Source organism: Sinocyclocheilus rhinocerous, unplaced genomic scaffold (genome assembly GCF_001515625.1).
Source record: "Sinocyclocheilus rhinocerous isolate Xijiao unplaced genomic scaffold, SAMN03320098_v1.1 scaffold1697, whole genome shotgun sequence".
NCBI classification, from domain to species: domain Eukaryota; kingdom Metazoa; phylum Chordata; class Actinopteri; order Cypriniformes; family Cyprinidae; genus Sinocyclocheilus; species Sinocyclocheilus rhinocerous.
Genome location: NW_015629509.1, coordinates 485,118 through 510,164, shown reverse-complemented (window position 1 = coordinate 510,164; position 25,047 = coordinate 485,118). Strand labels below are relative to the sequence as shown.

Sequence of the window (25,047 nt, the reverse complement as noted above, 5' to 3'; positions counted from 1 at the left end):
ATCGTGATGTAGGTATGTGGGGGCGTGTTAGAACGAGCGGCCCATGCCTAGCGTGGATAACTCTTAACTTTTATAAAGAATATCTCTTTGGATTTGAGACTTTAGTCTTTGCAACTTTACAGATCTTCTTTATGCACCAAGAGCTTGTAACACTCCAAAGAGAAAGGAAAAATTTAAATCGCATCATATGACCCCTTTAAAACTTGAACATGTAAGGAAAACCGGGGCTAGTTGTCACACAGGAAAGACATTTTTCCTAATATAAAGGGAAAAAAGTGGAGGCACATGGACGTGAATGTATTCAATTCACTTTTGCATGTATAAGCACGCTCCCTTGTCATAACCTTTGCCATCGATCCAGCCAATTACCACAACCTGGCCATAATTCATAAGCCTGGCAACTAACGGGCAATTTTCCATAAAGGGAATTTAATTAATTGCTATTTTGTTGCTGTTTGTGCATCCCTGATGATGTATTTATCTATGAGCCGCTTAAATATTGCTAGGAATTATGTTCATATATATGCAGTTCACTGTAATCCTCCTCGATCTCTTCTAATGAAGTTAAGCAGATTAGGGGAGATTTTTACAACGCTCGCTGTGAGCACCGGATTCTGTCATCTTAACAAACTCCTCAATAAATCTATTCTTGCACCGTGGATCAGTGAGATGAAAGTGGATGAGAAATTAATTTAATACTCTTATTATTTTTTAAATATACAGGACTTTAATATAGTCACTTTAGAAGCTACTTTATATTCAAAGAAGTTGTAGGTTGTCAAGAAACGAACGATGATGAACAACCTGCTTAGCTATTTTAGCGACGATGAGGTTACTGTGCCGATTTACAGATTCCTGTCGCTGCATGGCCTAAATTCTGTAAGTGCAAATGAATAAACTGGTCATCACAAACTAAACAAGTCAACTAAATGCTGCCATATGATCTGAAATGTTTGTGTAAGTGCCACAAATGACTGAACTAGTCATTTAGATCAACTAAATGCCACTGCGTTATCTAAAGTTATCTAAACAAGTCATCACAAACTAAATAGGTAAATTGAATGTCCCTATATAAACTAAAAGTCTTCATTTAAGTACCATAAATGACTCAACTAGTCTTAAACAAGTCAACTAAATGCTGCTGTATGACCTACAGTCATTAAGTGCAACAAATGAACTAGACATCGCAAACCAAAGAGGTCAACTAAACATCACTGTATGACCTGGTCTTAAACAGGTTAACTAAATATCACTGTACAACCAAAAATCTCTGTTTTCGGTTAACTACCACAAATGACTGAACTAGTCATCACAAAGTAAACAGATCAACAAAATTCCACCATACTATCTAAAGTTGTCATTTCAGTGCCAGTAAATGATTGAATCATTACACCAAATACACAAAATAATGTTCTTTTTAGCAGCATCATATGACCCCTTTAAGAAAATAAACAAGTCAGCTAAATGTTGTCGTATGACCAAAAGTCTTTACGCACTACATGACAGAACTAGTCATCACAAACTAAACAAATCAACTAAAAAACACTGTATTACTGTAGATTAACTAAAAGTCACTGTTTAACCTAAAGTCTTTAAGTACTCCAACTGACTAAACTAGTAATCACAAACTAAGCAGGTCAATTAAATGTCACCATATGACTTAAAGTCTTTCTTTCAGCACATCAAATGATGAAACTAGTCATCACAAACCAAACAGGTCAACTAAATGCCACCTTATTATCAAAAATTTTTGTTTAAGTGCCAAAAATCACTGAACTAGTCTTTTGAAACGAAACGGGTCAACTAAATGTCACTGTATAACTTAAATATTTTACTTTAAGTGCTATTAATGATGGAACTAGTTATCACAAACTAAAGAAATTAAGTAAATGCCACCGTTTTAGCTAATGTTTCAGTTTAAGCGCCATGAATGACTGAACTAGTCTTAAGAAACAAACGTGTCAACTAAATGCCGCTGACTTGAAGTCTTTAAGCACTACAAATGACAGAACTAGACATCCCAAACCAAAGAGGTCAACTAAATATTGTTACATGGCCTACAGTCTTCGAATCGATTGAATCCATTATCATCACAAAGTAAACAGGTTAACTAAATTAATCTTTAAGTACAACAAAAGACAGAATTAGCTATTATAAAGTAAATTAATTAACTAAATGCCACCGTTTTAGCTAAGGTTGTGGTGACTTGAAAATTTTTGTTTTTCACTAAGCATGCATACTTGTTTTCTCAAAAACACAATCAAGTACATACATACTGCTTACATATTATTGTAGCCCAGTTTGTGCTGATTACAGTGTTATTAACCTTTAGCAATTAATACGTTTATAAGCAACTGAAAAAAGCACAAATGCCAGGGCATGTCAAAACTTCTCCAGGGCCCCAAAACACCCTCGGACCCCAAAAGGTTAAGCAGCATTAATAACTGAACTAGTCTTACGAAATTAAATGGGTCAACTAAATGCCTCCATATGATTTAAAGTCTTTGTTTACAAACGACAGAACTAGACATCACAAACCAACCTACAGTCTTCGAATTGATTGTATGCATTATTGCAAACTAAACATGTTAACTAAATTAATCTTTAAGTAGGCCTACTACAAATGAGAGAAAAAGATATCACAATCTAACAAATTAACTAAATGCCACCGTTTTAAGCTATAAAAGACTGAAGTAGCCTTAAGAAACTAAAAGGGTCAACTAAATGCACTTCATATGACCATCAAAAGTCTTTAAGCACTACAGAACTAAACACAAACCAAAGAGGTCAACAAAATATTGCTACATGGCCTACAGTCTTCAAGCTGAGTGAACCTGTTATCACAAACTAAACAGATTAACTACTTTTAAAGTGGCAGAAATGACTAGTAAACACAAACCAAACACCAGAATATGACCTCAACTCTTCATTCAAGAGCCACAAATGACAAACGCCGTGGCTTGAGTTACAGTATGTGTCAAAGTCGAATACTTAGTAATAATGGTTTGCACAGAAGTATGAGCAATAGTACTAGTGGTGCTGCCTTAGAACTAAAAAGAAAGAGACAAGCATGAAGACTGCGGCCAATATGGTGCTCCAGAGAGTCAAATTAAACATTGACAGGTTAGCCAAGCGCAGTTTGCTCCGGGTCGCCATATAGCTGATCTGGAGCCCTAAGGGACGCCTTCTCCTCGCACAAATTAATACCTTCGAGAGGCCGACTGAACGGTGGCAATAAACTCATTTGTTCCCCAAATAATGAAGAATGACTCCCCCCACCACCAGTACTTTGGTCCTCACCACATCTGTGACTGTTGCCATGGTGACCTGGTCTTACCTCACCGCTTCCCGAAGTGCTCCACGCTCACTCAGAGTCGTGTGTTTGATGTCATCAAAATTGTTCTCTAGCTTCACGCAGCTCTGCGCGAGAGAGAGAGAGAGAGAGAGAGAGAGAGAGAGAGAGAGAAATTAGATGACAGAGGAGGTGCTGTTATTTGTTTGGATGTTTGTGTGTGCGCGGTACATCTCATTGATTGGGGCTGTTAGACAGGCTTTGAACATAATCCACTCAAACATCATCAGCGAGACTGTTCCTCCGCGCTCTCATGCAGATTGTATAGCACTGCCAGGGTTGTGCCGCATGATTCATCAGATGTGACACGGCCAACTCCTGGGATGGTACAAAATGTCAAAGCGTTCTAGGGCTCGGACTGCAGTTGTCATGGCAATCGACCCTTCTCTAGCCCCTGACCCCTGAAGGGAGGTGAGGAGTTTGAATGAAACCTGCTGGTACGAACAACCAGGTAATTACAAGGAGACACAATTTCCGCTCCTCAGTACTTTCGATTTAGACCACATTATAAACTCACGCACAAGTTGCACTGACAAACAAGCATACAAAAAGGAATACAAAAAACAACCTCTGCTCCCAAAATTGGCCCAGATTCCTCCCCCATCAGGCTTGAGGGAAGTTTTTTTTTTTTTAATTATCATTATTTTTATTTATTTTTAATTATCAGCTTTTTTTTTTTCATTTATTTATTTTTTGCTTTGTTTTTAGCTTTTTTTTCCGACCTGTGAAACATTTTGAGCTGCAATTAAACTAATGCATTACTATTAAAGGGGTCATATGATGCGATTTAAATTTTTCCTTTCTCTTTGGAGTGTTACAAGCTCTTGGTGCATAAAGAAGACCAAATACACAAAATAATGTTCTTTTTAGCAACATCATATGACCCCTTTAATTATTATTATTATTATTATTATTATTATTATTAAAATAGTACATATACATACACTACTTTTATTTATAAATATATTTATTATTATTATTATTAATTTATTTAAATAGCACCCGTCATACTTATTGCTTGCACATTTATTATTATTATTTTATTTTAAATAGCACCCTTTATACATATTGCTTGCACATCACTCACCGGTCTCGAGTCCCACGGAGGAGCTCCGGAAGGATAAAAGGAGGAGCTATGACAGTGAAAGACGAGAGAGGACCAGGCCTGGATTTTATTTTGTGTTTGTTTATTTTATTACAGTGTTTAAATGTTCGCCGGTTCCCACTTCCTTCTTCCCGAACTACGAAAGTTGTAACATACATATACTACTTTTATTTATAAATATATTTATTATTATTATTATTAATTTATTTAAATAGTACCCTTCATACTTACTGCTTGCACGTTTATTTATTTTTTTTAAATAGCACCCTTTATACATATTGCTTGCACATTTATTATTATTATTATTATTTAGCACCCTTTATACATATTGCTTTCACATGTATTATTATTATTATTGTTATTATTAAAATTATACATATATTATTTTTATTTATAAATGTATTATTATTATTATTATTTAAACAATATGTATAAAAAATAAATAAATAAAAAACATCAGGATCAATCAATCAGTTGAATTCACTATTGTGAAGTAAGCTGTCTACTGGATCAGCCCATGTCTTCCTATTTTATCTACTGATAGTAGAGTTGGAAACTGACTTCAAGCTCAAGCCATGCGTGATGGTTGGAAAAACATGTAATGCAATTTCACATGCAAACTTGACCGTGAATAATTTTTTTTATTCATCCAGCTCTCAGGTGACAGTTGGTCCCCATTCAGAACTTGACAGCTCACATCAATCACAACCCTTGAAAGAAGTGTTTCCACTCAGTGGAACGAATCCAGGAATTCCTCTGCATTTAAACCTCTACACAAGGAAAATCATGTGACGAAGTATACCGACAGGACTAACAACGACAAATGTTAGTAATATTGGTCACACTTTATTTTAAGGTCTGATTCTCGCTATTAACAAACCATTAACTACAACTTCTGCTTCAATAAACTCCTAATTGGCTGCTTATGAATAGTTAGTAAGGTAATAGTTAAGTTTAGGTATTGGGTAGGATTATGGATGTAGAATATGGTCATGCAGACTATGTACTTTATAAGCACTAATAAACAACCAGCATGTTAAAAAATATGCATGCTAATAAGCATCTAGTTAATAGTGAGAATGGTCCCTATACTAAAGTGTTTTTTTATTTGACTGTAGATGGTTATGTGAATGTGGTAAGAAGCATGTAGTTGAACAAAAACTTTGCTTCAAAGAGCGTTCTACTAATAAATCACTTGACTGATGTAAACAGTGTTCATATTTCTACTATGACAGCAGTGAGTTTGTCAGCACTGCTGCTTGAGTCTCATACAGTAGCAACAGTGGCAAAGCCAGCGTTTGGTGAGGCACGCAGCGGGCACAAGGAGTTTGGAATCTAATAACAGAGCGCGTTCACCCATTCTGACTGACATTCAATTTACATGATTACAGACAAAGTGCAAGTCAGAGATTTTTTTAATTACATTTCCCTCCCTCATCTTTCCATGCTGCTCTCGTCTAACTGAGTGGCATTAACAAATGTTTTATTTTATGTTGCTCAAACAATAAAAGCACAATGATATGGAAATTGATAATTATTGTACTGTCTGAGCTTGTGGGTGACAAGGAAATATTGCATTGGGAAGCAGAGATATTTGGGAAATAATGTGCGTGGGCACCGCGTTCTCAAAGCGCTCTCTCTGCGAGCTAAAGTCTGTTATTTGAATAACTCAATAACGGCGCTCGCACACACATATACGATTTACACTGCAAAAATCAAACTTCAGCTCCCTTGACAATCATGAGGGACAAAGAATAGCAAATATTCAAATATGACAATCAATTTAAAGGGGTGGGATAAGTTCAGCCTGAGAGTGAAATCGCTGGGACCAGAAGCCCATTAGTGCCATACCATAATGCACCTATAACCTATAAATCTACAAGAAAAATTTAAATATCCCAATTTGACTATTAATGCTCATTTGCTATTTAACTATTAATAAAACTCAATGTAGAATAAACTGAATTGTTCAAATCTACAAAGTGTATTGAAAAAAATGTATATATAAAACTAGGTGGTATAATGTTTAAAAGTTTGGGGTCTCTAATTTTTTTTAAAGAATTTAATTGTGTTACAAATATTAAACATTAAAATGATCAAAAGTGACATTTATTATGCTACAAAAGATTTCAGTTTCAAATAAATGCCGTTCTTTTGAACTTTCTATTAATCAAAGAATCCTCAAATGCAACATTGTTTCGACTTTTTTTCTGTTTTTAACTTTAAAAATAATGTTTCTTGAGCATATTAGAATGATTTCTGAAGGATTATGTGACACTGCAGACTGGAGTAATGATGCTGAAAAATAAGCTTTGCCATCAAAGGAATAAATTACATTTTAAAATATATAAAAAAATACTGTACAGAACAGTTTTTTATTCAATTTTAAAATTTGACAATATTGCTGTTTTACATTAATACAGTGTAATAGTACATTAATATTACTGTATTTTTTCTAAAAAAAAAAAATAAAAGCAGCCTTGGTGAGCATGAGACTTCTTTCAAAAACAAAAAAATATTCTGAATTTACATAATAACTATAATTATTAATATTAAAAAGCTTTACTAAAAAGATGTTTTGAGCAGCTTCCTATTCACACAGATACACTTGTCATTCATATTCACACTCTACGACGAGCAGATTAACAGTCCTCCAGAGATTTAGAAACGTTTCGTTAGCATAAATGAGATTAATAAGACTCATTACATGTAGTGGTGCGACACGCTCCTCATCAAATCTGTGATATGGTTTTTAAGGGATCCCTATCAATAATAGTTCTCAGCCAAAAAGCTTCAATAATGACTGCGTCTTCCCTCTTCTCAGATGGAAAAAAAGAACAGACCCTAAAGACACTGACAAGACGGCCAGCTGTATATGGAAATCTCATTAAAGAAAAAGCATGACAGAAAACAGCCCGTCCCGAGTCTCAACCCATTCAGATGATTCCAGTGCTGCTGGTAGCGCACACACAGCCAGCTGAGCAGGCATAAAAAGTCCTTTGTGTTTTCCTTTATACATTAAGAAGCATGTAAAGCGCAAAAAAGGACTTATTAAGGGTTTCTATTAACATCAAACCCCAACATTGTAATCTCCTCCCCTTCGTCTGAATGGATTAGGCGGCGGATGCGGTGCTCTAATCCATGTAGTGGAGGCTAAATCCTGTGAGGAAAAGGAGGAAAGTGTGGCATTATGGGATGGATGGCATTGGGGGAGGGGGGTTTTGAGGTATGCATGTTCCAGCAGATAAAACGCATTGATCACTGCACCCTTTTTTCACCCGAAACTTACATTCTAGCGCAGTAGGGCCGATATCGGCTCAGACGCCGGCGATCGATAGCTGTGTTGATCTGTGGCGTGTAATTGTGCCAGGTAATTAGAGATTAGTGCTCGCACACGCTTTAATTCACTGCTTAAGACTAAAGCCTGTGTTAAAGTAACGCATTGACCAAGCCATTGCATATCATTGGATGTTGGCCAGTTGGTGTTGGAGTAAAGTTAATACAATGTCCAAACGAAGTAATGAAACTGAACATAAAACTGTTAAGAATCAGTTCACAGCCAATCAGAACATATTTAAATGTTCTATAGAGTTCAGTATTTACACTAAATCTGTGCAGATTTGGCTTACATGAACTTCCTCAAGAAATTAATTAGTAAACATAATTTACGAAAAGTAACCCGCCAAATTGGCTAGTGATTTGACAGCGTTACCTGCCACAGCTGATTTTTACCCGCATTTGGCGGGTTGGAGGGTATTAATTTCAAACCCTGCTATACACCATTACGAGGACCAATGTAATTTCAAAGTGGATGGGGCTAACCAGCACAACACCTGGTTATTATGACGCAGAGTAAAGGTCATAGGTCACCTCCTATAGAAAGCAAATCTAAATCTTACAACAAAAGCCTTGTTTTAACATAACTGCAACGATTACAGATGTCAAGATGACAGATGTAGCCTCTGTATTAAAGAATTTCGGATCATTTCGTGTTGGTGCATGGATGTTTTCAAGGAAAAATTGTCTTTAAAAATGGTAGTGACATAATGGGTGATCAGACTATGAGTGCTGGATATTGCTTTGGCAACTGTAACATACAAAACAGAGAGATAGATAATAATGAAAGAAGATATGTATTCCTTACATTAGACTTAAATGACATCAGAATAATAAGATATGGATGGATGGTTGAATGGAATAATAGAACGACAGATAGACAGATCGATGTAACAATGGATGGATGGATGGATGGAACTATATAATAGATAGATAGATAGATAGATGGACGGATGGAGGACGGAACTATATAACAATAGATATAATGATAGATAGAACTATAGTATGATAGATAGAACGACAGATAGAATGACGGAATGATATGGATGGATGGATGATTGGATGAATGAACGGACAGACAGATTGAACTATAAAAAGATATACAGAATTTACTATATAAAGATAGATAGACAGAACAACAGATAGACAGAACGATAGATAGAACAATACATAGATAGATAGATAGATAGATACTATCTCCATTAGACATCAGAATTCCTAAAAAGGATATTTTTTTAAGTAAAAACATAATTATTTTAAAAGCTTCAAAGAACCCTAATATCACTTAGAAAAAAACTGTTAGCACTCAAATTACGGTAATTTGTCCGTAATTTATTCATCTAACGAGTGTGAGGTCGAGACTAGATTCAAGGAAGATGCAGGATGATTGGGCTATAAAGGAAAATCTATTTAAGACATTCAGTTTACACTCCATCTTTGGACCTCAGCGGTGACCTGGCGCGGAACAGGAATTATGAAAGCCAATTTGAATTATTTAACGAATTCCAGAAAGGATTCAAATTAAGTTTTTTTCTCTCCCTTCCTTCTCTTTCATCATGTCTCATTAAAGCAATTAGCTCTGATGCCTAATAAACTAGAAGCAGTCCCAACTATAAAGCCCCAGCCAATGACAGGGAACAGAGCGGAGTACTAGAAAGAAGGTCACAAGCCGCATACACAGCAATCTGCGTGGTTACAGGGTCTTCCTATCATCCTGTGCCCTGGGTAGATGTTTAAAGGTAAAGGTAGTATAAAGGTAGCGAATGTGTAGTGAATTTGCTCCTAAGCTGATTTGCCAGCATTTCACCAACGAGTCAGGCACACATGATCTCTAAACAAATGCTAGTACATTTACACTGAATAACATGTGAATGCACCTACTGAGACACTTGAAAAGCCACTCTTTTTTGTGCCCATTGCTTTCTACTTTCCACCCCCCTTCTTGTCTTGCCTAAAACCAGTGGGGAAAAAAACATGAGCTTTTGCTTCTGGCAGATATACCTGCCCTTCACAGGACCTGGGGATCATAATGCAATCTGGAGACTCATTAAATTGGATTAGACCGTACAGACAGATTATTAAAAGAAAACCATCAGTAAACAGTGGCGTTATCGGCAAAAAACAAGGGCACTTCAAGTGTGTTTCCACTTCAATCTCCGCAGCTGCTGTAAAACTCGGACTTGTTTTTTGTTTGGTAGATTATCTCCAGCCTCAACCTGTGCTATTGAAGCAGAAAGACCAATATTGGTAAGGCCCCGGTCAGCTAATAGCGTCGACTCGAACCGCGTTCCCATACGAGACATCGCCTGCAGGGAAGTGTAGCCAAATCTCCTCACCGACAGTGTGCTACAGGTGCCCTTAGGGGGAGGGGAGGAAATGTGCGGGCACCAGAGACCTGACGGACCGAGATAACAGCTGACTACATGCCATCGTATTTTCTAGAGAACTCATTTGGAAACTATAGACACCCATGCACTCATGGATTCCCTGTAAAAACTATGTTTACAGGCCCTCTGGCATCTGGCACAATTCTGCAGGACAATTATGATGCCGCTTCCAAATCCCTACAAAAGTTATTTTAAGTATCACTAAAACATTCATTGCTTTTTCTTTATGAAGAAGATAAATGTGTGGCAGACGATCCATACGGAAAATCACGAGCGCCTTCACAGAATCAGCGTTCTCCGAACCTCTGACATTTATTGGTGAATTGACTGTGAGAAATGCATTGCATGGAACACAGGCAGGCAAATAGCATGCGGAGGCATTAGCATTGACTTTCCTGCGAATTCTGATATATAGTGCATAAAGAACAACACAAACTTCCATTTCGTCTCTTGCCGCATACGTCAATATGAGAAACATGTCTTTAAAAAGTAATGCATAAACACTACAGATGAAAAGTTTGAAATAATTAAGATGTATAATATTTTGTAGAAACCATGATACACTACCATGCAAAAGAAAGAAAGAAAAGGAGGAGAGGAACCAATTAAAGAAAGAAAGAAAGAAAAGGAGGAGAGGAAACCAATTAATGAAAGAAAGAAAGAAAGAAAGAAAGAAAGAAAGATGACAATATAAGTAGAAAGGAAACCAATTAATGAAAAAGAAAGAAAGAAAGGATGAGAAAGGGAACAAAAGAAAGAAAGAAAGAAAGAAAGAGAAAATGAACGTATAAACAAAAGAAAGGAGGAGGAAAGAGAGGGAAGGAAATAAAGCAAAGAGAAGAAGAAAAGGATGAAAAGAAATGAAGGAAGGAAAGAAGGAAAAATAATGATGAGAAAGGAAAATAGTTAAGAAAGAAAGAAAGAAAGATGACAATATAAGTAGAAAGGAAACCAATAAATGAAAGAAAAAAGAAAGAAAGAAAGAAAGAAAGAAAGAAAAGGATGAGAAAGAAAGAAAGAAAGAAAGAAAGAAAGAGAAAATGAACGTATAAACAAAAGAAAGGAGGAGGAAAGAGAGGGAAGGAAATAAAGCAAAGAGAAGAAGAAAAGGATGAAAAGAAATGAAGGAAGGAAAGAAAGAAGGGAAAATAATGATGAGAAAGGAAAATAATTAAGAAAGAAAGAAAGAAAGAAAGAAAGAAAGAAAGATGACAATATAAGTAGAAAGGAAACCAATTAATGAAAGAAAGAAAGAAAGAAAGAAAGAAAGAAAAAGAAAAAGAAAAGGATGAGAAAGGGAAGAAAAGAAAGAAAGAAAGAAAGAAAGAGAAAATGAACGTATAAACAAAAGAAAGGAGGAGGAAAGATAGGGAAGGAAATAAAGCAAAGAGAAGAAGAAAAGGATGAAAAGAAATGAAGGAAGGAAAGAAAGAAGGGAAAATAATGATGAAAGAAAGAAAGAAATAAAGAAAGAAAGCTTTTGAACTTTCAATTCAAAGAATCCAGAAAAAAAAATGATCATGGTTTCTACAAAAAAATATTAAGCAGCAAAAACTGTTTTTAACATTAATAATAATAAGAACCATTATTAAGAATTAAGCACCAAAAATTCAGCTTTGCATCACAGGAATAAATTACATAAAAAATACATATTTTTAATATTTTACAATATTACTGTTTACTGTATTTATTTGAATAAATGCAGTCTTGGTGACCATAAGAGACTTCTTTCAAAAGCTCCTAATTATCCCAAACTTTTGACCAGTAGTGTATTTGCACAAGCGTAGCGCAGCAATTGCTACACATGTATACTCCTGATACAGTAAACTCACATGCCATATGTTCAATCTATAGCACAGAGCCTTTATGAATTAAATCAGGCCTGCGATCCATCCCCATTGATTAGAATGATGAATTAGGCAGCTGTACTTAGCAACAGTGCTGTCAGCGGGGAGTAGATAATCTCCCCTACAAAACACCTCCATCTTGTTGTGTCTCCACATCAAACAAGCAGTTGCCTTTAAAAGGACAGACGAGGCATAGCGGCCACCTGCCAAAAAACACAAACCCTTCCGTCGCACGCTGGTCTGGGGAGATATTCGTGAGACTTTGATGGCATGTGCCTGGAATCGTAAGATAATTACGTTTGAGCGACTGTCTGAGCGCGTGTGTTAGCGAGTGCAGCTCACAAGTTCTTGTCTTATGATGAAATACCTGCTCACAGGGAGTCAATAGAGCTGCATGTGTGAGCCTGTATTTAACTGGTATGTTCATTTTAGTATTTTTATTTTTTAATACACGTGCATGCAAGACCTGAATGCAGGCGTTCGATATACATACCTTCTTGCATCGCTGTTGTGGCAACACACCTCAGTGCTCAAGGGGATGAAATAATAAATGTATATATAAATTATATTTTGTATAATTATATTTATACAAATTTATATTTTAAGATAATGTTAAATTCTACATTTTTTAAAAATAATTTTACCTTTTTTACTCTAAAGAGGGTTTAAAAAGTAAAAAAAAAAAAAATTATTTAGTATAAAAGTGAACATGCATCATATGATTTAAAATGGAAAAAACAGCAAATAGAAGAAGAGAAACTATTCATCACTCTGCTTGTCTAGACGTATTTCACATTAAAAACAAATCTAATTTTGACATTTTTCATAATGGATTTATGTGACATTTGCTGCAAGTTTTATTATTTAAATTGATTTAAATTAAAAGTTAAAAGGTTGGTGTTAATAAATGATAAACAAAAACAGAAGTCTGACAATTTGCAGCTTAGGTCTATTGTAAATATTGCAAATTAGGTCTATCATATTTATAACTATAACTATAAATGTTATAAATAATGGCATTCAAATATAAAATGATAATACAATGCTAAATGCCAATAATAAATCATTTAATTATTTAATTCATTTTAATTTTGCAAAAATGTTGCAGCTACAGCCATTGGTATTGATAATTTGATAATGACAATATAAGTACTGGCAGCCTTGGTATTTTCACTCAAAGTATTCCTAATATTATAATTTGTAAAGACAAATTAATATAATATAATATAATATAATATAATATAATATTAAAGACAGAGTTTTGACTATCTGAAGGTCTTGAGTGTGTCAGTTTAAGATGATGTATGTGGACAAATTCAGCTTGAGTTTTTGCGGCTGTGGTGCCGAACACAGCTGCCGATTTCTCAACAAGGCCAAACGAAAGGTTAAAAAAGCATCTACCGAAGAAAGCTAAACAGATGGGTCCAGAGCCAGGAAACAGCCCATCTAAATCTGGAAACAACACTAAGCTCCTCTTTTCTCCGGCTGATTGGTCAGTGAGAGCCCTATTGAGGGGCAGGTGAAAAGATGAGGGTTGAGGGTGATGGAGGAGACGCACCTCACAGCCTTTCTCTGCGTTTCTTTTCCAGTGTTTTTTCTCCATTTTCTTGGTCGTGGTAGAGAGGAGCGCAGCGTGAGTCTGGACCCGAGGATTCAAGGCCAGGATACTCTGAATAGATGGAGAGAGAGAGAGAGAAATAGTCAAGGTGCGCTAAGGTAGTTTCATAATATGCATAACTTGCAACACACAATGGCTTTTGCGCGCGCATGTGTGTGTGTGTGTGCGTCTGAACACTCCCACTCACATTCTTGTACTTGAACAAATGTGAATCTCGGCAAGGACATTTCCAGCGCTCTGGGAAAATAGCAGGCTTTAAGTTTCACAGCTGAACAATTAAGAGAGTTCTGAGGACGAATCAAAAGCATGCCAACAGGCTGTCTTTAAAGAATCAAGAGTGAGTTTAGCAGATGCTTGTCATTCCTAAACTAACATGCCGAAGATGCCGCAGCATCGTTTCACACTGGAGAGATGCAGACAGCTGACCTTCAAACTCATTCACTTTCAAAATATGCAATTCTTCTACAAAAACAAGCACAAGCATTCACACAATGTGTCAGCTTCCCACGCAGCCGTGTATGTAACATCACGAAAGGATTTTAGAGAATTTCAAGAGGGTTATTTAGTTTTGATTGCAAGGCAGATTCACTATTACTATTGCTAATAATTAGTATTAGTGATCTGAACAACCCTTAACCCGGAGAATTAAACTTCTATGCATGATATATTTATGTATTATGTGTTAAACTTTGTGTAATTCCTACTGCACAGTGTGTTAATTTACCTGACAGACAATAAACAGCCAGAAAAAGAAAAAAAACACCCCAAACATCTTAGCAACCATGTTTAAAACAAACCAGAACGTATAGACCAATTTGGAGTAGACGTCACAGTTGCACGCACATAGTGGTGGCAGAAAAACACTGGTAGCAAGTGGAGGGAACAGGTAAAATCCAGGGAATAAGAGAAAAAAATATTTTTGCAATGTCAGAATCGGAATGCAAATCATTTTTAAAGAATATTGTCATCAAAGACGTTAATTGAAGCTAAATGCAGACGTTTAAATGGACAGACTATGGATGAAAACTGCTATGAGTACTCTACTTTTAATGCATAAATTTGATTTAAACAATAGGTGAACATAATATTCACATATGCAGTTCATAGGGGACGTATTGTATTAGCCCTACAGTTACAGCATGAAATACTATTCAAACCTATTACTATTTTACATTTTGCATAACATTTATTTTATCTCACAATTCTGACCTTTTTTCTTGCAAATGCAAGTTTATATCTCCTAGTTCGGACTTTATAACTTGTTTAACTCAACAATAGTGAGTTTGTCAATTCAGAGGGAAAAAAGCCAGAAGTGTGGGATATAAACTCATGATTCTAAGCCGAGGGGAAAAGAAAGAATGACGAGCTGTTTTCCTTATCAGAATTATGAGATTTAATCTCAGAATTGCGAGCATAAGGTCAGAATTTTAAAATATACACTCAAATTTACCTTTTTTATTATTTTATTCCATGGCTTGCATAGACTGCTATTTGAAAACTGTCATTTTCTGCCACCAGATAGGCTCCACCCACAAAAAAATCATCACTGTTTGCAAACACCGAATTGGTCTATTAGCAACTGCACAGCAACTCTACTTCAACATCCACAGCACACTATCCTAACAACCTCAGCAACACAATAAAAACTATTCAGAACTTAGCAACACTATGGCAACTTCTAAAAAACACTTGTTAAAAACACCCTGGCAACCAACCTAACAATGCCCAAGCTGCCAACCTCAACCCGACTGCATAACAACATATAAACCATTTAGATCACCATAGCAACCACTTATCAACAACCTCGCAACATGTTAAATAACCAATCACAACACATTAGCAACTGCATAGCAACACTATTCAATAACTCACAACATTAAAACTTCATAGAAGCCTCTTTGCGATATATTAAACACTCGGGTACTGAATGAGTCTACAGCAACCACTTACAGTAGCAATGCCCTGAGCAACCACCTAGTAACAGCACAGCAACATGTTAAGAAACATTCAGAACACCACCTACCAACACTATTGCTGTGTCTCATTTAGAAGGCTGTGCCCTCCGGAGGTCGAATCCTCTGGAGGTCGCATCCTCTGTAGGATCCATATATGAAGTGTCCTCAACCTAGAATTAAACGAGACGGCCTTCGTAGGACAGGCGGAAAAGGAAACAGGAAGTATCACGTTGCTATGCCAACACATTTAGAGCATCGTTGCGCTCTCACACTACTTAAATGAAGGAAAATTATTTCTAAATTTGGAAAGTAATTTGAAAAAAAAATGCTTTTACTTGTTTTATTTTGTTCAATGTTAAAGGAGCTGCAGCGTACGTACAGCAGACATCTGTTAGAGAAAATAAAGGAGGAGGATTTTAAAAACAAAGTTTATCCGTTTTTACCGAGGCGAAGTTGTAAACACCACATCTGCGCTCGTGTGTACATCTGCCGGCGCCGGCATTTTTCAAATTAACAACGGTTGTTTACGGCGACGCAAAGAATTGTGGGTTATCTGTAGCAGCGAAGGATACACCTCATGCATCCTCCGAATTCCTGTGAAAGAAGGTCGCATTCGAAGTGTTCTACTTGCTTTTCTGAAATGAGACAGCCTCGATGACGTATGCAGCCTTCGAATGCGACCTCCGGAGGGCGCAGCCTTCTAAATGAGACACAGCTTATAACATGTTGAAAACCACCTGAAACAGCTCAACAAATCTTAGCAATGCCCTAGTAACCACCTAGCAACTGCATAGCAACATAATTAACAAATGTTTTATTACCATAGCAACCTATTGCAACTACCCACAGCATCCTAGCAACACTCTAGCAACTGCATAGCAACACATTAAAACCCATTTAGAACACTTTAGTCGCATAGGCTTATAGCAATGAAACTACCCACAACAACCCTAGTCGAAACCACACAGCAACACTCTAGCAACTGCATACAGTAACAACACGTTAAAACCATCTTATTCACCATACAGCAATGTTATTCCAACTACAAACAGCATCCTAGCAACCACATGACAACACTCTAGCAACTGCATAGCAACACATTAAAAACATTTAGAACATTTCATTCACCATTTAACACTGTTATTGTCATTATCCACAGCACCCTAGCAACCACATAGCAACACGTTAAAACCATTTAGAACACTTTACTCACCGTATAACAACATTGCTGCAATTACCTACAGCATCCTAGCAACCGCATATGCATAGCAACACATTAAAAACCATTTAGAACACTTTGCTCACTGTATAACAACATTGCTGCAGTTACCCACAGCACCCTAGCAACCACATAGCAACACGTTAAAACCATTTAGAACACTTTACTCACCGTATAACAACATTGCTGCAATTACCTACAGCATCCTAGCAACCGCATATGCATAGCAACACATTAAAACCATTTAGAACAGGTTACTCATATAACAATGTTACTGCAATTACCCACAGCACCCTAGCAACCACATAGCAACATGTTAAAACCATTTAGAACACTTTACTCACTGTATAACAACATTACTGCAATTACCCACAGCATCCTAGCAACCGCATAGCAACACATTAAAACCATTTAGAACACTTTACTCACCAAATAACAACGTTACTGCAACTACACACAGCACCCTAGCAACCACATAGCGACCGCATAGCAACACGTTAAAACCATTTAGAACACTTTACTCACTGTATAACAACATTACTGCAGTTACCCACAGCAACAATATAGCAGGGACTGGTTAATGTGGGTGCTGTGGGTTATTGCAGTAATGTTTTTATATTGTGAATAAAGTGTTCTAATCCACATTTCTTACTATGTACAGGCATTTCCACTCAACAGCAAATGCTACAAAACCGTTCGTGGCACGTGAGGAAAAAGACAGACAATAATGTAAATATGACATTTTTTCTCTCTTTCTTTCCTGTAGATGACAGGTGTAGTTGAGGCTCTCAGAGTGGCCGGGGTGGGTCTACCTGAGGCCACTTCCCTTTAATCAAAGCTGAGTGTCTCTCTGCGCCCCCTCTCCAGCATCTCCCCTCTCGTCCTGACAACAAACACACTGGCTCACACCTCTCCATTACAATCAGGACTGACCCACTCAGCGCCAGAGACCAAGTGCTCCTGCAGGCTAGCGGCCAAACCAATCCGTAATCACATGCCTTCTCGGTTCAACACATTCATTCAGATGCCTGTACGAAGACACAGCCTTTGTGATTTTTGACTGGAAGAGCAGAGTTTGAAGCTTTTGTAAACGAGATGAAACGTGATCGTACAATAGATGATTTTTATAAGTGGTTAATGCAACAAGTTGCTAGGCAATCGTAAACACCCTACAGGTAGGCTAATGAAATAATACATGACAAAAATGTACATATATAGCGCACATTTTCTGTTTTCAAAATGTAAAAAAAAAACTAAAATATTAAAATAAGCAAATAATAAATAACAGCAATTTATAGGCAACAAATATAATCAAAATAATATTTAAATATACTCTATAAATAATAAATATAAATATTGTTTGTAATATTTTGTAATAGATTGTTTTCTTTTTTTATATTTATTTATTTATAAGTCTTATGCTCACCCAGGCTGCATTTATTTAAACAAAAATACTGTGAAAACAGTGAAATATTATTACAATTAACTATTTCTTATTTTCATTTATTTTAAAATGCAATTTATTGAATCTTCAGCAGGCATTACTCCAGTCTTCGGTGTCACATGATTCTTCAGAAACATTTCTTAATATTATCAATGTTGAAAAAAGCTTGTGCTGCTATATTATATTTTTTTATATATTTATTATATTATATAATATGTTTTATGGAAACCATGATACAGTACTTTTTTCAGGTTTCTCTGAGGAAAGAAGGTTCAAAAGAACTGAATTTATTTAAAAAAAAAATAGAAAACATATGTAAATGTCCATATATGAACAAAATTATTTTAAACGGTGGTGGTACAGCACATAATGTGTATTTATTACTAAGTGCTTTTATTCCTTTTATAGTTTTAAGGCCCCATTGATGATGTAATTTCCTTAAATGTTTCCCGTTTAATTGTTTTGAAGGCACCACAAAGCAACATTCTCTTTTTCAAGTTCCTCAGTCACTTTGAGATATTTTTCTTTCTCTTTTCAACCTTTCCCAACAACATCGGCGACCAACCGCAATTAGTGTCCCGCAGGCAATGTGACAACACATGAAGCTTCGTCTTTTAATATTTTCACAGTAGGCAAGATGAAAGTCTATTTCATTCAGAGGTATGAGATGTTAAAAGGGCCCGCAGACGTTGGGTAACCCGCCTCTCTCCCGCGGCGCTCGACTCTAGCGCCTCTACAAACGTCCCGCGCTTCCTAAAGCCAGACATCAGCCTATTAATATTTTAATTTCACACCTAATAAAATGTAGTTAAAGCACTGTGTGAGATACAGGCCGAAACAATAAAAATCCACCTCTTCGGGTTTTATAGAGTGTTACGAACAACATTACTTATCCGTTTTCATATAGTGTGCAGAAGGAAAGCTAATATGTTCTTTGGGGCCAAGCCTGTAGGTAAACCGGGAACTAATAACAAGGTTGTTCGTCGGAGGAGAAATCCTAACGGGATTCGGGGACTGTAATCAGCCCGGGGCAGCAGTGACGCAAAAACAACTAACCTCCACATTTCTAACTACTCCAGTTTATCCTCCATGTTCGTCCTGTGGTGCATTCATCAGGTTCAAAAGCAGGCTTGCGATAGAAACACGGCGTTTGTTTGAGGTGGTCTGAAAGATTAGAAATGTTCAAACACAATTAGCATCTGCTGCCCAATGGGAGGACAGGACACAGGAAAGTCTATGCTTTATTAATTAAGAAACATTCCCTGCACAAAACAACTCCAGTGATCAGATCAACCAGAGGCGGTCAAAAACAAACAGCTATTAGTAGAGTTTAAACAATGACGTTAGAAAAGTATATTTAAGAACATCTGTATGCATAGTAGATAAATGTAATTAATTAGGACAGTGCTATTTCCTGCAATAATTGGCAAGAGCTTTAAAAACTTTTTCTATAGCCAAAATTTACTTTTTAGACAGTCATTATTTCTATTTCTTTTATATTTTGAAAACAAAACAAAATAAAATTACAAGACAAAAAATAAAATAAGACAAAATAAAACCAAATTAAAAAATAAGAATAAAATTATCAATAAAAACTAAATAATCAAATAATCTTTTAATCACTATTTTTAGTATTCATTAAAATTATATATAATAAAATATATATTTTTATATTTAATAAAATAAAATAAAGATTCCTTGACAAAAAAACAACAGAATTTATTTAAAATAGAAATAGAAACAATATTACTTTAAATGGTGATGGTATTTACTAATCTAGGTATCGGAATCGGTATCGGAGGCGAAAAAGGCGGATCGGAGCATCCCTAATAAGAAATAAAATAATAATAAAAAAGAAAAGGATTCCTTGATAAAAAAAAGGTTCAAAAGAACATTTATTTAACATAGAAATAGAAAATTATGTCCATATAATTAGACCATATATGAACAATATTATTTTAAATGGTGGTGGTTTAGCATATAATGTGTAGTTACTAATAAAAATAAAATAAAATAAAATAAAAAAAATAATAAATAAATAAATAAAGTGTTAAATAGAGTGTTGCTATTCCATGGTTAATACATGTATTCACATCTTCTAAAATTTGTTCAGGAACATTAAACTAAAGTAAGTAAAAATGCAATTTTGCAACTAGATTCTTGTTTCCAGCTTGATATTGACCCTCTCTCCTCAAGTGGAAAATGTACAAGAGAAACAGATGTATGCTGGAACTGGGCTACAGCAAACGCTAATGATGCCTGACATGTTTACTCTGCCTCAACTACAGAATGTTTGGATGAAGAAAGAGAAGAAGCTACCTGTTCTGCTACATCTTCTGTACTTAATACTACAGTCCAAGCACCATTCATATCCAACGAGTTCACTGATCTTAGAACAGACAGAGCACTATATAGCAGGATGCAGTCTGAAAACATTCCTATAAGATCAGTTCCTCAAAACAGCAGCTTTAACATTCTGCTAAACTTCTCCTTTTATGTTCCACCCAAGAAAGAAAATCCTACCATTTTGGAACTCCATAAAATTGACTCTAAGTGAACTATCCCTTTAAAGGTTTTCCATCTTTCACCAAACGTCAGAAGGACTCTGCTCTGTGATGTCAAGACGCCAATGAGATCGACACCACGCATGAGATGAAATATGCATTCATACCTCCCAATCAATACTACTGTACACACTGCAGGGCAGCATTCGCATCTTAAAACATCGTTCCACAAGAGAGAAGACGCATCTTTAGGGCTCAGAAGGAAAACAACATTCAGATTTAGAGAATAAACACAAATACTGTACAAGCTAAGCACTGGGTGTTCGCTCGCACAAACATCCAGGAGGCTTCTCGCTCCCCAGACAAAATGCTCGCCACAGCGCAGCTGATAAATGTCAGAGCCACAGACAGTCTGAGTCAGGCATGGATTTTTGCAGTTATTCAGCATTCCTTGAGGAGCCTAAGCCAAACAGGGGCTAAGTGTGTTATCAAACAATATTTAAAACAAAAAAATGCCACATTCCCCGTCGTATGCGTGCCCTTTGCGGTCGGAGAGGGCCACAGCAGTGCGGAGACATGAGCATGGTAGCGCTGACAGCCCTTTCCGCACCGGACCCATCTGCATGTCTTAGATGGTTCCGCGGGGGAGCCACTGCGTCTGTTTTTATCACTCTCCACTGATCACGCAGCCCAAACAGATGGAAGATCAATAACCAGCGCTGCCCAGCCACATCAGGCAAACTGCAGCCCCTCAGAGAAAATCAGATAGGGAGTCTCTATGATGGACAACGGGAAATGGCAAATCAAACTCTGCTGCAAGTGCTAATTAATGTGGGGCTCAAGCCCGGGCTGAATTCTGCACCAAAGTGCACATGAAGCGAACCACTTTATATAATTCAAATGAACTCGGGAAGCTTCTACAAAAAGCAAAAGTGTAATACTATGGCAAAATCTTATTTCTGTTGCATGTGTGGATAATCATAAGTGAATATACCGGCATTGCTTTTAAACAACCCGCATGTGTAAATAAATAATTTGCATAAAGCAAAGTTTAAATCATTAACTTGGAATTTGTTGCTTTATTGCATATAACAAATGAATATTAGTAAAATACATTACTAAACATTTCTTTGTACTATATCTTTGTGCCATAGATTGTTTTTCTTTAACAAAATATTTTTATATTTTTTTATACAACAAAACAAAATATTGGGGGTGGAACGATACATGTATTTTGGAGCTAAATGGAGCTTTGTGCTCGTGTATCCTACCTCTCTCATTCGGCACAAATCCAAATATTCCATAATATTTCCATATTTGCGATGTAACGTATCTGAATGCTAAACTATTATTTATTATGTAAATTATAGGCAATGTACTTCAGTCGCATTCCACCGGTGACACAGAGGCGAGCACGCTGATGTTTGGTTCACTCTATTTTATTTTGATAAAGTACCAGCTGCGCTGTCAAGTTAGCAATGCTGGAATTGATGTGTTTTGTGTGTGTGTGTGTGTGTGTGTGTGTGTACGCCGGCACGAACACTTCAACTGTTTCCTTATACCGGTAACAGATATAACAAATGAATATTAGTAAAATACATTACTAAACATTTCTTTGTGCTATATCTTTGTGCCATAGATTGTTTTTCTTTAACAAAATATTTTTATATTTTTTTATACAACAAAACAAAATAAAATCACATGAAAAAAAAATTTAATAAAACAAAATAATCAAAATAATAAATAAAAAAATAAATAAAATCTTATTTTGAAAATAAAATAAAATAAAAAGGATTCCTTGATAAAAAAAAAAAGGTCCAAAATAACCAAACTTATTTAGAATAGAAATTTAAGTTGTTATTCACTGAAAATCTTTCTCTAAAAAATCTGAACCAATAACGTTTTGCATCCCTGATCTAATACCTGGTGATGGGGTGGGCGATATGACCAAAATCTTGTATCATGATATGAGTAATTTTATATCACGATAACGATATATATCATGATATAGTTATTTTTTTCTTTTAATAAGGTTTTTATGATAATAAAATCTTTGATACCATAGAATTTTCATAATGCTTGTCACCAATGTCGATATCAAACTAATACAAGAAAAAAAAAACATTAATATACAATAAATAAGAAATACATTGTGTAAATTAATTACTCTTCACGGTGTAAGTTAAATCTATCTATCTATCTATCCATATCCATATATATATATATATATTGGGGGTGGAACGATACATGTATTTTGGAGCTAAATGGAGCTTTGTGCTCGTGTATCCTACCTCTCTCATTCGGCACAAATCCAAATATTCCATAATATTTCCATATTTGCGATGTAACGTATCTGAATGCTAAACTATTATTTATTATGTAAATTATAGGCAATGTACTTCAGTCGCATTCCACCGGTGACACAGAGGCGAGCACGCTGATGTTTGGTTCACTCTATTTTATTTTGATAAAGTACCAGCTGCGCTGTCAAGTTATAAAATAAAAAGGATTCCTTGATAAAAAAAAAAAAGGTCCAAAATAACCAAACTTATTTAGAATAGAAATTTAAGTTGTTATTCACTGAAAATCTTTCTCTAAAAAATCTGAACCAATAACGTTTTGCATCCCTGATCTAATACCTGGTGATGGGGTGGGCGATATGACCAAAATCTTGTATCATGATATGAGTAATTTTATATCACGATAACGATATATATCATGATATAGTTATTTTTTTCTTTTAATAAGGTTTTTATGATAATAAAATCTTTGATACCATAGAATTTTCATAATGCTTGTCACCAATGTCGATATCAAACTAATACAAGAAAAAAAAAACATTAATATACAATAAATAAGAAATACATTGTGTAAATTAATTACTCTTCACGGTGTAAGTTAAATCTATCTATCTATCTATCCATATCCATATATATATATATATATTGGGGGTGGAACGATACATGTATTTTGGAGCTAAATGGAGCTTTGTGCTCGTGTATCCTACCTCTCTCATTCGGCACAAATCCAAATATTCCATAATATTTCCATATTTGCGATGTAACGTATCTGAATGCTAAACTATTATTTATTATGTAAATTATAGGCAATGTACTTCAGTCGCATTCCACCGGTGACACAGAGGAATTAAGCCTGTCACAAAAATGAACTGAAACTCAGCGTATATAGGCTACGTTACGTGTCACACTGTTTTTTTCTCTTGTTTATCTGTAAACTAAATCAAATATATTTCAAGAATTTATTCCTTGTATGTATATATGTACTGCAGATTTTATATATATAACATTATTGAAAAAAAATTTAATTTGTACTACTGTCTGTTCAAAATAAATGTAAAGAAACCGAGCATAGTAGATTATTTTTTTTCCCTGTTGTACCGAAATCGTATCGAAACGTGACCCCGAACCGAGGTACGTACCGAACCGTGACATTGGTGTACCGTTCCACCCCTAATATATATATATATAGGCATAATTATTAGCATTATTTATTTTCTTTTTATTCTAGTTACAAAAGTGATTTAGTCAAGAGCAGTGGGAGATTTTCTCTCACTGTTGTTTGATTAACATGAATGGCAGACAGTACGAATATTGGACAGCTTCCCCTTTAAGACCGAAGTCCGGATCCAATATACTGTTACACATGCGCTTTCTCTCGCAACTGTTTACTAGTGATGCAAAGTCCGATTCATTTCCGCGAACCAGTTCTTTTCGGACAGATCGGCTCATTGAACCGGTTCAAAAAGCCGATTCATCGGTTCCGGACGTCATCAAGCAATAACGTCTCTGCGCATTTCTTTTCTAACAACGCAGTACAATGTTGTATCAATGAAAAATTCAAATAAGTCATTTGTGTCAACACATATGAAACATTCAAAAAATAAAGTTATTTGTGTGAAAGCATATTGCTGATTATTGCCATATAATTCACTTAAGTTAATGGTGTTTGTGGTCACAGTTTCATTCGCGGATCCTTTATGTCAGATATGACTGACTGACCAATATTGACTAGCCTACAACTTGGATACGATTCCTAAAAGTTTCACACCTACAGCATACATTACAGACATTGATGCACAACCGCGGATATGTTCTACATGTCTACAGTATAAAGAATGAATAAACCAGTCTTATAAACTCCTTGATTTCGCTTAAGCAACTATATGCATGCACAATAAACTATTGCAAAATTTATTTACATTACTCGACAGAAAGGTTTTTGCAGGTTTTAATAAAATGTAAATGAATAACAGTCATAAT

The 25,047-nt window shown here is 35.7% G+C and overlaps 1 protein-coding gene across 1 annotated transcript in view; it reads right to left on the bottom strand.

The window, feature by feature from the left end:
- LOC107739013 (dihydropyrimidine dehydrogenase [NADP(+)]-like) overlaps positions 1 to 25,047 on the bottom strand; it is a 202,235-nt gene that overhangs the window by 160,213 nt on the left and 16,975 nt on the right. The window contains 2 exon segments of the mRNA XM_016550973.1: positions 3,338 to 3,420; positions 13,586 to 13,696. Coding sequence (XP_016406459.1) covers positions 3,338 to 3,420; positions 13,586 to 13,696 — 194 coding nt within the window.